The 12,822-nt window shown below is 36.8% G+C and overlaps 2 protein-coding genes across 5 annotated transcripts; one reads left to right on the forward strand and one right to left on the reverse strand.

Annotated features, from left to right (window-relative positions):
• Positions 1 to 82: 82 nt before the first annotated feature.
• Positions 83 to 3,272, reverse strand: rmnd1 (required for meiotic nuclear division 1 homolog). Of its 4 annotated transcripts, none has more exons than XM_051867781.1 (12): positions 3,122 to 3,272; positions 2,356 to 2,771; positions 2,154 to 2,262; positions 1,983 to 2,058; positions 1,857 to 1,896; positions 1,557 to 1,657; positions 1,317 to 1,423; positions 1,162 to 1,226; positions 940 to 1,016; positions 725 to 845; positions 505 to 621; positions 83 to 302 (listed from the first exon to the last, which is right to left on the reverse strand). In XM_051867781.1, the coding sequence occupies exons 2-12, from the start codon at positions 2,767 to 2,769 to the stop codon at positions 270 to 272; spliced, it is 1,260 nt and encodes a 419-aa protein (XP_051723741.1). In that variant the 5' UTR covers positions 2,770 to 2,771; positions 3,122 to 3,272; the 3' UTR covers positions 83 to 269. The 4 variants fall into 4 exon arrangements, 3 of the variants coding, with proteins under 3 accessions (XP_051723741.1, XP_051723742.1, XP_051723740.1); XM_051867782.1 differs by having other exon boundaries at positions 3,111 to 3,251; XM_051867780.1 differs by lacking the exon at positions 3,122 to 3,272 and adding an exon at positions 2,876 to 3,104.
• Positions 3,273 to 3,405: 133 nt separating this feature from the next.
• ccdc170 (coiled-coil domain containing 170) lies at positions 3,406 to 12,021 on the forward strand. Its single transcript, XM_051867777.1, has 11 exons — positions 3,406 to 4,021; positions 4,478 to 4,611; positions 4,690 to 4,937; positions 5,377 to 5,521; positions 5,597 to 5,782; positions 7,468 to 7,785; positions 7,860 to 8,039; positions 8,352 to 8,525; positions 9,535 to 9,777; positions 10,380 to 10,595; positions 11,462 to 12,021. Exons 2-11 carry the CDS (start codon positions 4,501 to 4,503, stop codon positions 11,738 to 11,740), a joined length of 2,100 nt encoding a protein of 699 aa, XP_051723737.1. The 5' UTR covers positions 3,406 to 4,021; positions 4,478 to 4,500; the 3' UTR covers positions 11,741 to 12,021.
• The last annotated feature ends 801 nt before the right edge of the window (positions 12,022 to 12,822 follow it).

Consider the following 12,822-nt stretch of genomic DNA (forward strand, 5'->3'; position numbering starts at 1 on the left):
AGCATTTGAATAAATTAATCTGAGTATATTTGTTCACAGAGATTATAAAAGAAGACACTAAATTAACAGAAACTAAATGAGCTACTATTTATCCACTGTATGTGGATCCTTCAAAAAAACTTTATTTCAGCTCTCAAAGTCACATTAAGAATAACAACAGATTAGATGACGAATCAATGAGTACTTCAGCTTAATTTACAGAAAAACAAAATGATTTGTTGGTTTACAAAAATATTTAAGTCCTCTTGTAAGACTATATCTGTGGGTCCTCAGAAGATTACACGAGCAAGTTCAAACATCACCTTCAGAGAGAAGAAAATAAATAAGTATTATATTGCATTTGCAAAACATATGTACATGATATGTAGACATTTCAAAATACCACATGCCAGTTTTTTTGACAGTGCAGCTGAATACACTTATTTAAACTGTTATTAAAAATGAAAGTGAGCTGGCTGGATGATATTAAATATGTGTACATAAGAGCATTCTGTGTTTTCTAACCTCAATGGTGATCAGCACGACGATCATCCACTCTAGTCTGAGACTGTGTTTCTCACTGAGGTGATTCCTCATCAGGTCTGTCAGTTCAGTGCAGTGCTGCAACTTTTCGTTCACAACCTAGAAAAACAGTGCATATTAGGATCAATGCAGCATTATTCCATCATTTGGTCAGGATAATTATGTCAAAGATATTTGTATTTTTGCAAGTACTTTCACTAACCTTGACTCTCCTGTTAATATTGAGGAACTGACAGGTCTTGTCATAGAGCTGCTCGAGATCTTCTCTGTCCCAGTAGAAATCAGGCGTGATCAGTAAGTCAGAGCTCAGGTTTATGCAGTGCCTGTAAAAGTGTAACGATATTGTGAGAATTAAACAGAGCAGTAGATTATCTCATACAATATAAACCAGATAAAGTCTTACATATGGATCCTGACCTCAGGGAAAAGAGCTCCCCAATCTTCTGCATAACTTCAGCCCTGGACAGTTTCACTCTTTGTCCAGACTTCAGCATCTGGTTAAAAAAGTTTATTGATATAACTGACTAATTTCAATAGGCCCTGTCCACATCTGTGCCATTCAATATACAGAACTATTTCAACTTTCAAAAAGCATCAAATGCTGGCATTACCTATGAAAGAGTACATAAGTGGATCTACCTCAGGAATTGACTGGATGGACTCAACAAAGTTGTCAAGAGAAACCTCCCATATTGCCAGTTTTACTGAAGTTAAAAGCACAAATGCAAGCATCAATATATAATTAGTCTCACAAAGTTTAATAAAAATGTGTGAAGATGCAAACATAATCCCACCTGACAGAGATAAAGCATTGGAAAATGCAAACTTCTCAAGAACAACCTGCTCATAATCCAGCTCTCCGTTAAACAAGAAGATTCCATGATGGAGCTTTGAATTACCCCTGATCCAACAAAAAACAAAAATAAAAGCATGGCTACATCTTAAAGCAGTACCATTACCAACTTTCAAGGAGTATTACATGATTTCAACAGTTTGTATATGTTGCATTAAGAAATGACAGATTTGTGACTGACTCTCCTACTGTATAATTGATTTCTTCATTTTCCCAGTGGATCAGAGCAATTTCATAGGGTTGAATTTCATGCTGCTCCAGTATCCTCATCGCTGTCTTTACCTGGGTATAAAATATTAGCAGGGCATGATTTGTAGCATGATTTTTAATTATGTGAAAGAACCTTTCAATATTTGCCAAACACCTGATTCAGATTCACCTGGCATATATAGATTAATACAACTTTTGAATAGTTTCCAGTTGATATTCGTCTATCAGAAAATCTGCCAGTTGCTTCAGTGTATGTTATAATAATACTTACAGTTTTCTCATCAACATTCCAGAACACCACTGAGCCTTCTCTAAAATGGTAAATAAAACAAAAAATAATTACCAATCAGAAATCAAAACCCAGAAATTCAAGTGATAAAAAAATCATTCAGAATACCTGAAGAAGAACATTGTGCCACTGTCATTTGGCTTTGCAGCATTCTCTGTTCCCATCACCAAAACATTGGAAGCGTCTGAAAAACACATTTACTTACAACAAATAAGAGACTGCATTCAAACAAGCATGCAATGCATTCTTTTTTTTAAAAAGTGACGCAGATGAACTGACCTCTGGGAAATTCTTTGATTTCACTGAAGCCATGAGCTATGAGATCGTGACAGAGTGTGGGTAAATGGTACTGATCTGCAGTTGCGTATGCAATGCACTGCATCATGTCCTGAAAAAAAAATAGCATTAAATACATAATGAAAAGTCATCTTATATATATATCCCATAAATGATTTTATGATAACACACAATAGTCACGCACCTCCTCCAGACTGGGCTGAGTGGTTCGTGATGGCTGTTTGGTTCTTGGTCCCTTAAAGGTCCTTTTTCCGGGCATACCTCCTTGTTTCAGTACTGATTTGGTGGCGGTTGTTGTGGACTGCAATCTCATTTGTATACTCCATGTTTTGGATATTAAATTTAAGGGAATCAGCGCTTCAAAATGTGGTCTTTGAAACATTCCTCTTTGCAATAAGTATCTATGGTGATGTAAACTGATGTGACAGCTGCTCTGGTCTTTAAGAAGGTTTGGTGTAGGTGCAATGGATGCCAGTGTTGAGCAGTTTAACCTCATGGCGCTGACACTGTTTAATCCATTTACTGTCCTGTTTCTAAATCCACAGGCTTGTGTCCATTTCAAGGGTTGATGTAACCTTTGTAATATCTTGAGAGACATGCCTATAAGAATCAAACAGTTTCAGCATTAAGAGTGTTAAATTAGGTCTATATCAACCAGAAAGCACCACTATATTTGTAGCCAAGAGGCCTTTATTTCAGCTGACCTTGAATGACAAGCATGTCAACACAAAGCACTGGTCATTGCTAACCGTCTCGATGGTTCATTAAATAAAGATAAATTTAAGCAAATGCAAACAAAACAGAACGTGTCTGCTTCTTTCTGATCAGCTGACATAAAGCAGATACGCTGTGAATTTCTTTCTGACAATACTGCCAACATAAGCTACACAGTAACTTAAAACTGATTCTGAATATTCAAGGTAATTCATTCGTCTTAACCTTCAGCGTACCTGACGCGTACCGTCCCGCCAAATATTAGAACGTTCGATGACAGAAACTGTTACACAGTAGATATATATGTTTCAACATTCTCACAGATTGACATAACGTTCCAACAGCACGAGTGATCCGGTCACTTCCTGTATTTTGGTGACGTCAAAATCATGTGAGGCAACCTAATGTTGCCCCGCCCCTGCAGAGACATACGACTAATTTAGAGCTTGTGAATTTTATTTGGAACCTCATTATTTTATTTGGTAATTTTCATGTAGATATAAGCAAATCTAAAGCACGTTGCAATATATAACCAAGTTTGTTATGTTTGTTCTCTTAAATATGTGAAAAATAAGAAATCGAGATAAACAATTTCACACCATAAAGAGATACATATCGAAGATTAGGATTTGAAAGTGCGGTCATTTGGCTATTTGTTTGTTTGTGTCCTTTCATTTAGCTTTTTTGATAATTACTATATATTGAACTGTAAACATATCATGTTTTAATTGTCTAGTCAAAGTTATAAACGCTTTTAGTGAGGAGAACTGTAATGCCTCTTTGAACTTAAATAACACACATTTATCAAGATTCTGTAGGAGGTAGATAGGAGGTTATATGTTATTTTTCATATATTCAAATCCATAATGCCAGCAGATTAAAAACTGAATGCATTGTACGTCGCTCCGATAAAAGCATCTACCAAATGCATAAATGTATGAACCATATAAACTGTATAAAACAAGGTATGAACGTAAAATACACTTGTACTAACATTTGATCTTGCGCCCCCTAATGGTTAGAACGTTAAATGTTGTTGTGTTGCTTGGATACCTGATAAACTACACAATCTACAGAGCACCGTGCATTAGTATGAGATGGTTTGATATATCGGCGTGGAGCAGCAACATAGACAAGTGAGTTTTAGTACATTGTGCCAATTTATAGAGTGATACATTCTCATAATTCTTTATAAAAAGAATCGTTGACTTGATTACTTTACTGCCTACTGCTATGACCATATATCATTTGATTTGTGTCATGATCAAAAAAATGGTGTAACATCTTGTAACATTTGTAATAAAGCAGACTAAATACATGCAAAGAAGAAAGAATTTAGTGATTAAAATGTGATATGTGATTGTACCACTTTTAATGTATCTTTTATGATCATCTAGCAATAAAGGTGCTTTTGTTGTTAATTCATAATCAAAGTGGTCCTTGGGGATTAATAAAATAGCATTGCATTGTTTGTAATTCAAAGTTAAATAATATACCCACCGTGATTTATTACTATTATAAAAAGTTATGAATATTCATTGTGAATGCTACTATTGCTATGGTTACACCAGGTTCTGTCTGTCAACATTCAGGTTTGATTGACAGCGTTTTCGCAATGGAGGAGTCTGTAATCCAGCAGCACCTCACACACTATAAACAGGCCATTGAGACAGCCCGTGAGGAGCTGGCCACCCTGCAGGCCAAATACAACAACCTACAATCACAGGTTTATATATTCGCTGGCAATTCAGGTAGTTTTTGGATGCACATTCTTTTTGTGAAATAACATATTTAATTTTAACAGTTCTTGGAAAGCCAATCCAAAATTGCATCTCAGGAAGAGACTTTGAAAAGCTTAAAGGATGCCATAGATAGACATAAAGAGAAAGAGGCGAGACAGGAGTCTCTCATCAGCTCGCTCAGAGAACGCAACTACAACGCAGAGCAAGAGATGATCTCCATCACCTCCTCCAAAAGCATCATGGACATGAGAATACAGACTCTTACAAAGGAGAACAAGGAGAAAATAATGGAACTTGATATCAAGTCGAAGTGAGCATTTATGGTGGTTTGCACACATCTAGCCATTCTTTTTTGTATTTCTGTTTTCTACATTTTAGAATAATAGTAAAGTAGTTTGCATCTCCTCAAAGTCATAAGGTGCTCATCTGAGATGCTTTTTCAAACAGATGGACACATATGAATATTTCAGCTGTGAAACTTGATTCGCGTTCTGATTGGTTCGCTCAGTGTATCGTTCTCAGCCAATCGATTCCCTTTTATAACCATGATGCATCCAAACGAATGCACTATCTCTGCGCGCTATGGAAGTTCTTATTCTAGCCCTCCGCCTCCCCAGCACCACCTGCCTAGATCTGCTAGTGTACATAACACTAAAGCTTATAATAAATTAGTCAATTAAAGCATCAACTATATTTGATTTTATTCCATGGATCCTTTTCTTTTAATAAACACTGTTACATATTTGCAGACAATATTTTGCAGAATGCAGCAAGGCAAAACAGGAAGCCACTGAGACCCAGAGAAGATGTGACGAGTTTATATCAACATTAGCAAACAAAGCCTCTGTAAATATGGCAGGAAAGGTGGATCCTATGGATTATATTGTATCTGTGGTGAGTGTTTTGGTATATGCTTTCTTCCAATACTTTAATATTCTCCTGATCTCTAACATATCTCTCTATGATAAGGTGGATGCATGTTTCAAGGACAGAGACCGGCTGAAGAACTGTATTTGTGCTTTAGAGGAGAGTGTGAAGTTGTATGAGGTGGAGTGTAAAGCCAGCAGAGAAACAGTAAAGAGACTGGCGACTGATGTAGACCGTGAACAGACGCTCTCAGCCTCCAGAGCAAATGAACTGAACTCTAACAGACAGGTATATTTCCAGATCAATAATGCAATTAAATACACACCTTTGTAGAAATCAGCTTGAACTACCCGCAACAAGCATCTTTTAGGGTGAATCTGACAAAACCTTATGAAAAAATATGTCTGGGTTATACACTACTGGTCAAAAGTTTGGAATCATTAAAATTTTTCCAAGAATGCTTTTATTTGATCAAAAATATTGGGAACGTTATTACAGTTTAAAATGATTTAAAATCCTGTGATGTCGAAGCTGAATTTTCAGCAGCTATTACTCCAGTCTTCAGTGTCACATGATCCCAGCTAACAAAAATATGTTCTAAGCACGTTTTGCTAACGTTTCCGTTATGTTCTCTGAACGTTCAGAATGTCCGTTTTTTTTAAATGTCTTTAAAAATGTTTTTTCTTAGTTATACAAACATTAAAGTGTTAGTTCACCCAAAAATGAAAATTCTGTCATTAATTACTCACCCTCGTGCCGTTTTACACCCGTAAGACCTTCGTTGATCTTCGGAACGCAAATTAAGATATTTTTGTTTAAATCCGATGGCTCCGTGAGGCCTACATAGGGAGCAATGACATTTCCTCTCTCAAGATCCATAAAGGTACTAAAAACAAATTTAAATCAGTTCACGTGAGTACAGTGGTTCAATATTAATATTATAAAACGACGAGAATAATTTTTGGTGCGCCAAAAAAAAAAAAAAAAAAAACGACTTATTTAGTGATGACCGATTTCAAAACACTGCTTCAGGAAGATTCGGAGCATAATGAATCAGCGTATCGAATCATGATTCGGATCGCTTGTCAAACCGCCAAACTGCTGAAATCACGTGACTTTGGCGCTCTGAACAGCTGATTCGACACGCTGATTCATTATGCTCCGAAGCTTCCTGAAGCTTCCTGAAGCAGTGTTTTGAAATCGGCCATCACTAAATAATTCATTATTTTGTTTTTTTTGGCGCACCAAAAATATTCTCGTCGCTTTATAATATTAATATTGAACTACTGTACTCACATAAACTGATTTAAATATGTTTTTAGCACCTTTATGGATCTTGAGAGAGGAAATGTCATTGCTCCCTATGCAGGCCTCACTGAGCCATTGGATTTAATCAAAAATATCTCAATTTGTGTTCCGAAGATTAATGAAGGTCTTACGGGTGTGGAACGGCATGAGCGTGAGTAATAAATGACAGAATTTTCATTTTGGGTGAACTAACCCTTTAAGGGAACATTCAATTTTATCATTTTGCAAATGAACGTTACTTTTGAATGTTCTCTAAATATTATGAAACAAGTAGTAACATTTAAAAAAAAAAGTTTCAGAAAAAATATTCAATGAACGTTTTATAAACAATTTGTGCTAACATTTTGAGAACATTATTGAAGATCAGATAACTCTGAATGAACATTCTATTAATGTTACTGGACAAATGTTTTTTTTTTCATAACTTGTTCTTGTTAGCTGGGATCCTTCAGAATTCATCTTGAAGACACTTTTTTCAAAAACATTAAAAATTATATTTATTCCAAACTTTTGACCAGTAGCTTATTTCACTTCATCAGAAGAAGTAAATATATTATGCATAAAGGATTTATTTATTTTTTTAACATTGTGACATTATTTTTAAGTATACATCCTGTAAAGCAAAATCAGTAAGAATAAATCAGCAATAAACTGTATTTTTTCAGGAATTGGATCTAATCTCACTGAAGAAACTAAGTTTAGAAAGGGAGAACCAGACCCTTAAAAACTCCCTTCAGGAGACTGAACTGGCGCTGGCGTCTGCACAGCAGCGCTGTCGCCACTATGAGAATCTGTCTCAAGATCTGGAAAATAAACTCCACAGCTGCCAGAATGAAGCTCAGGCATCTCACAGTCATCACGAGGCCTTCATGAGGAATGTGGAAGCCCTGCTGGATGATCAGTCTCTTCCTGTTCCACATACAGAGAATGATATATTGAAGGCACTTACAGCCCTTTGTACCAGCGAGAAAAGTGCACGAAAGGTCAATTGCATTTCAGAATATTATAAAACAGATTGCATTCTTACTTTTCAACCAATGCTTTCTGCATGCTCTAGTCTCAGATGGAGATGGAAAGCAGGCTGGCAGAAGTGACAGAGCAGTTGTCCAGCCACAAAGAGCATCAGAGCGTCTCAGAACGGAGAAAACAGGAGCTAGTGGACAGAATTCAGAGTTTGGAGGATGAGCTGCTGACTGCTGGAGTCTGCAAAGACGGAATGAATCAGGACAAACAGCATGTGAGGAAGTAGATTTATACAGCCAAAGCCTCAGTTCACATTGTAAAACTTTTCTGGCCACTGTACCAATCTTATTTTGCAGTTTCTCTGAATGTGTGAGATTTTCAGTTCATTAGCCACTATAGGTACATAATTAGAAGAATAGTGCAGTAAACAGTAAAACTACTTGCGCTACAGACCATTGTGTTTATAATTACAACAATACATTAAAATAACAGGTTACACTTTATTTTGATTAGGGTTAGTAGAATAAGTTGACATGAATTAGAATGTATCATAATTGTCCTAAAAAGACCTCTTCTTCTTCTGTAGTACCTGCGGTTTGTGGAGCAGCTCTCGGAGACGCTAAAAGTGGATCATGTTGCTGCAGATCTGGGATTTGATATGAGACTTGAGGCCATTCTTTCACGAGCACAACAGCTGACCAGGCAGGAAGGGACGACGTTACTGGAGACCAGGACGCAAATCTACAGCCTTCAGAGAAAGGTGCAGACATGTCAAAGTGGGCAGAATGAACCTAAGAAACTGTTATTTACTTAAATGTTTTGGTGCATAAATTTTGGGGTTCTGAATGTAAAATAAAACATGTTACAAATTACTGTCAGTTGTGTCAGATTTTACTGACATAAAATTTACAAAATTTATCAAAGCAAACATTTAAAAAGTAAAATAAAAATAATTAAAAATTAAATAAAAAATAGTGCAGTTTCCAAATGTCTAGTTTTGTAATATTTATGGTTTAATAAAAACAAAAACTAACAACTGAAAAAAAAAAAACCCATACAAAACTATTGAAATTTAATTTTAGATATAATTAAACTTTCAATCAAAATGAAAATTCTTCATATTTATATTATAATAAATTTGTCAGAATTATTATATTTTTTATTTTCTTATATATAAAACTTTTAAGTTTCAACTTAATATCAAAATACAAAGTTCTGCCATGAAACTCTAGATGGCGCAGGCTGATAAGTTCTTAACTAAATCTGCTTGCAATCACATCATTCTCTATAGGGCACAGCTGATTGGTTCCTGCTGTATCAGTAGCCAATGAGCTTACTGCTCAACCTTCAAATACTTGGTCAGCATTTGCTGTAGCAGTGCAGCACGCTTTCAGAAACCCTTCTGAAACCACCTTCCCCAGCTCCACCTGTATAGATTTGCTTCGGATACTTCATGTATGCTATATTGTGCAGCAGCAGCATGTCTTACTTGCTCACAGCAGCGTGTCGTGTATGTACTGGCAGTAGCAAGTTACATACTTTCTCTGTAGCAGCAGCAATAACAGCAACAGCATAGCAAATCTATTCCGCCAGGACCAAACATATCAACATTGTCACATCCATTTCAATGCCAAACCCTCAAGAGTTGTCATGACAGAAATGTAAATCTTAAATACAATTCTTTATCTAATTTTTAAATAATAACCATACAGCATTCTTAATATTATTTGATTATTATAATTGGTTATCATTTTCATCCATGGCCACAGCTTAAAGAACATAAGGAGCGTTCAGGAAGTAAAGACCTTCACCTGGAGCTGCTGAGGAGGAAGGTGGTCCAGCTGGAGGAGGAGAAGAGGAGCCGCTCAGCTCTGGCAGTGGAGAAAGATGATGCTGCTTTGACCTGTAAGAAGCTCCAGAAGCGGGTGGATCGACTGCAGGCGGAGCTGAGCACCTTACGCTTCTCCAACACGGAGCTGAAAGCCCAGCTGTCCCACACCAATGAGCTCAAGGTACAGGGAAGAGCCCTGGCCCACAGAGCCATTTCAGCATAAAATACAAAAACATTTTTAATAAAAAATGAAACTAAATAAAAAGTGAATCTGTAATACAAAAATGTTTATCTTAAGAATGCTTTGAGGGCATGATATACAGTAAAAATGACTTCTTTCTCTGTATAGGGTTCTTGATTTGACTATAAGTTTCTTTGGAGTTAAGAAATGCTCCTGTTTCACTATAAGTTCTTCAGATCAGTGTTTTAGTTTCTGAATTCATGTACTGATAAGATGTACTTTGAATACAATGCAAGTTGCTTTGGATTAAAGCATCTGCCAAATGCATAAATGTAAATGTTCTAAATCGAGCAAAAGAACGGAAGTAGCGACAGATCTTTTCTTCCATATTGTGACGTACAACTGAGTGAACTGGATTATCGAAAATGAAATGGATTATCTTTCACCGGAAGACTGAGTTATGACATTTTGATTAAGATTCATCAGATCAAAACAATCGTTAAAAGATTAATTGTTCACAATAAGATCAATAACATGCATTTACAAAATATATTGGGTGAATTGCATAAATGCTCAGTTTCTGCTGTCTTTGGTGCAACAAGATCAAAGTGATGGAACAAAACCAAACCATAGAGGAGCAGTGTAAGAATCTAGGAAAGCTTGAGAAGAACAAGGTAAAGACTGAGAAGAAGCTGACCACCATCAAGTCAGAGCTGCAAAACCAGGAACTCAGATCCAGAGATGAGATCCAACAAGCCCAAAGACTCCTGGACACACAGTGTAGTGCCATTGCAGATCTTAATCACAGTGAGAAACAGGTACGGGTCGACTTAAGACCACATATCTGCATGTAAAAAAATCCTAACCCAAAGTTTTGAATGGTAATATAACTCAGCAAAAAAGAAACATCCTCTCACTTTCAACTGCTTTTTTTTTTTTTTTTTTTTTGAAAATTTCTTAACATGTAAATATTTGTTTGAACATATAAAGATTGAGAAATAGACATAAACTGAACAAATTTCACAGACATTTGATGAACAGAGGGGGGGAGGGGGTCAATATCAAAAGTAACAGTCAGTATGTGGTGTGACACCAGATCCTTTAAGTTCTATAGAGCATCTCGTCCTCATGGACTGCAGCAGTTTGCCAGTTCTTGCTGTGAGAAGTTACTCCACTCTCCACCAAGGCACTTGCAAGTTCTTGAACACGTCTGTGTGGACACATGGTTACATGTGGTTTGGCACTGCAAAGACAATCAGCTGTCCTTCCTGTTTCCCTGTAGCACTGTCTTAGAAGTCTTACATTACAGACATTGCAGTTTATTGCTCTGTCCATCTGCAGTCCTCATGCCTCCTGCGGCATCTTTCTCCTGGTGTTTTTCAAAGTCATTAGAAAGGTCTCTTTAGTGTCTTAAGTTATTGTAACTGTGACTTTAATTGTCTACCACCTGTAAACTGTTGTCTTAAGGACTGTTCCACAGGTGCATGTGCTATATGGTTCATTGAACAAGCATGAAAAACATTGTTCAAACCCTTTCCAATAAAGATCTGTAAAGCTTATTTGGATCTTACTAAATTATCTTTAAAATACAGTATCCTTAAAAAAGGGACGTTTCTTTTTTTTGCTGAGTTATGAACATACTTTTGACATTGTTAAAAGTAACTAGTATGCTTGTACATTGCAGTTGCTGGACTTCTACACTGTGGTTTCTCAGATGTTGGGTGTTGACTGCACAGGCTGTGTGCCAAACTATGAAGTTCTCAGAAGACTGGAGCTTCTGATCCAATCACGTCACTGTCACTGTACTGCTTATCTACACCAGCATCACACGCCTCGCATCTGGGAAACTCCGGTTTCCTCCGTAAATGTTGCTCATTCTCATGAGTCCAAACCCCAGGCTCTGCCAGCTCCCCCTAGTACAACATCTGAGACACCAGTGACCCACGGTGATAATAACCTCTAGTTTAATGTTCATCCTACTGTAGCTGTACAGCCTGAATATCATATGAATTAGATTCTGATGTTCTGGTATCACCAACAGGCTTCTTAACTAGCATAATTTCATGGTTAAACAGCTTTAGCAAGTTATGATGAACAGCATGGCTACACTAGTCCATCAGATAGACCAGCACCAAACCAGCTGGTCTGAGATGGTTGTTTCTGAAGGTTAAGAAATATTTCCAGTTTTAGCTGGTAAGCATGTGCCAGTTAACCTCTGCTGGTAGATTCTTTAAAGGATTAGTTCACTTTAAAATGAAAATCACCTCAAGATTTACTCACCCTCAAGCCATCCTAGGTTTATATGACTTTCTTCTTTCTGATGAACACAATCGGAGATATGGTAATAAATATCTTTATAATGGCAGTGAACGGGGCCAACGAGTTTGAAGCTCAAGAAAGTGCCTCCATCCATCATAAACGTACTCCACATGGCTCCAGCGGGTTAATAAAGGCCTTCTGAAGTGAAATGTTTGTGTAAGAAAAATATCCATATTTAACAAGTTATAAAGTAAAATATCTAGCTTCCAGACCGCCATCCGTATTCAACTTACGAAGAAAGTGTAAAACTCTCGCAGTTCAAACTACGTCCTACGCCTTCAGTTACACTTTTTTAGTAAGTAGAATACGGAAGGTGGTCTGGCGGAAGCTAGATATTGTACTTTATAACTTGTTGAATATGGATACAAATGCACCGCTTCGCTTCAGAAGGCCTTTATTTACTGCGTGGAATATGTTTATGATAGATGGATGCACTTTCTTGAGCTTCAAACTCGTTGGTCCCGTTCACTGCCATTATAAAGCTTGGACACGTCAGGATATTTATTAATATAACTCCGGTTATGTTCATCAGAAAGAACAAAGTCATATACACCTAGGATGGCTTGAGGGTGAGTAAATCTTGGGGTAATTTTCATTTTAAAGTGAACTAATCCTTCAACTACACCTTTCTGGTAACAAAAAGTGTGTTTCAAAAAAAAAAAAAAAAATGAAATACCTAGTTCAGTCATGAAACTCTAGCTTATTGGCTGTCTTGTGGCTGGTTCA

Source organism: Ctenopharyngodon idella, chromosome 17, assembly GCF_019924925.1.
Source record: "Ctenopharyngodon idella isolate HZGC_01 chromosome 17, HZGC01, whole genome shotgun sequence".
NCBI classification, from domain to species: domain Eukaryota; kingdom Metazoa; phylum Chordata; class Actinopteri; order Cypriniformes; family Xenocyprididae; genus Ctenopharyngodon; species Ctenopharyngodon idella.

Excerpts from the sequence above, each read along its gene's own strand:
- rmnd1 (XM_051867780.1), bottom strand. Across the intron at positions 2,059-2,153 it reads AATCAAAGAATTTCCCAGAG|ACGCTTCCAATGTTTTGGTG; the intron begins GTCAGTTCATCT and ends TGTGTTTTTCAG. Across the intron at positions 1,897-1,982 it reads GGCACAATGTTCTTCTTCAG|AGAAGGCTCAGTGGTGTTCT; the intron begins GTATTCTGAATG and ends TTACCATTTTAG.
- ccdc170 (XM_051867777.1), top strand. The coding sequence starts at position 4,501 with ATGGAGGAGTCTGTAATCCAGCAGCACCTCACACACTATAAACAGGCC. Across the intron at positions 8,526-9,534 it reads TCTACAGCCTTCAGAGAAAG|CTTAAAGAACATAAGGAGCG; the intron begins GTGCAGACATGT and ends CCATGGCCACAG. Across the intron at positions 10,596-11,461 it reads TTAATCACAGTGAGAAACAG|TTGCTGGACTTCTACACTGT; the intron begins GTACGGGTCGAC and ends TGTACATTGCAG.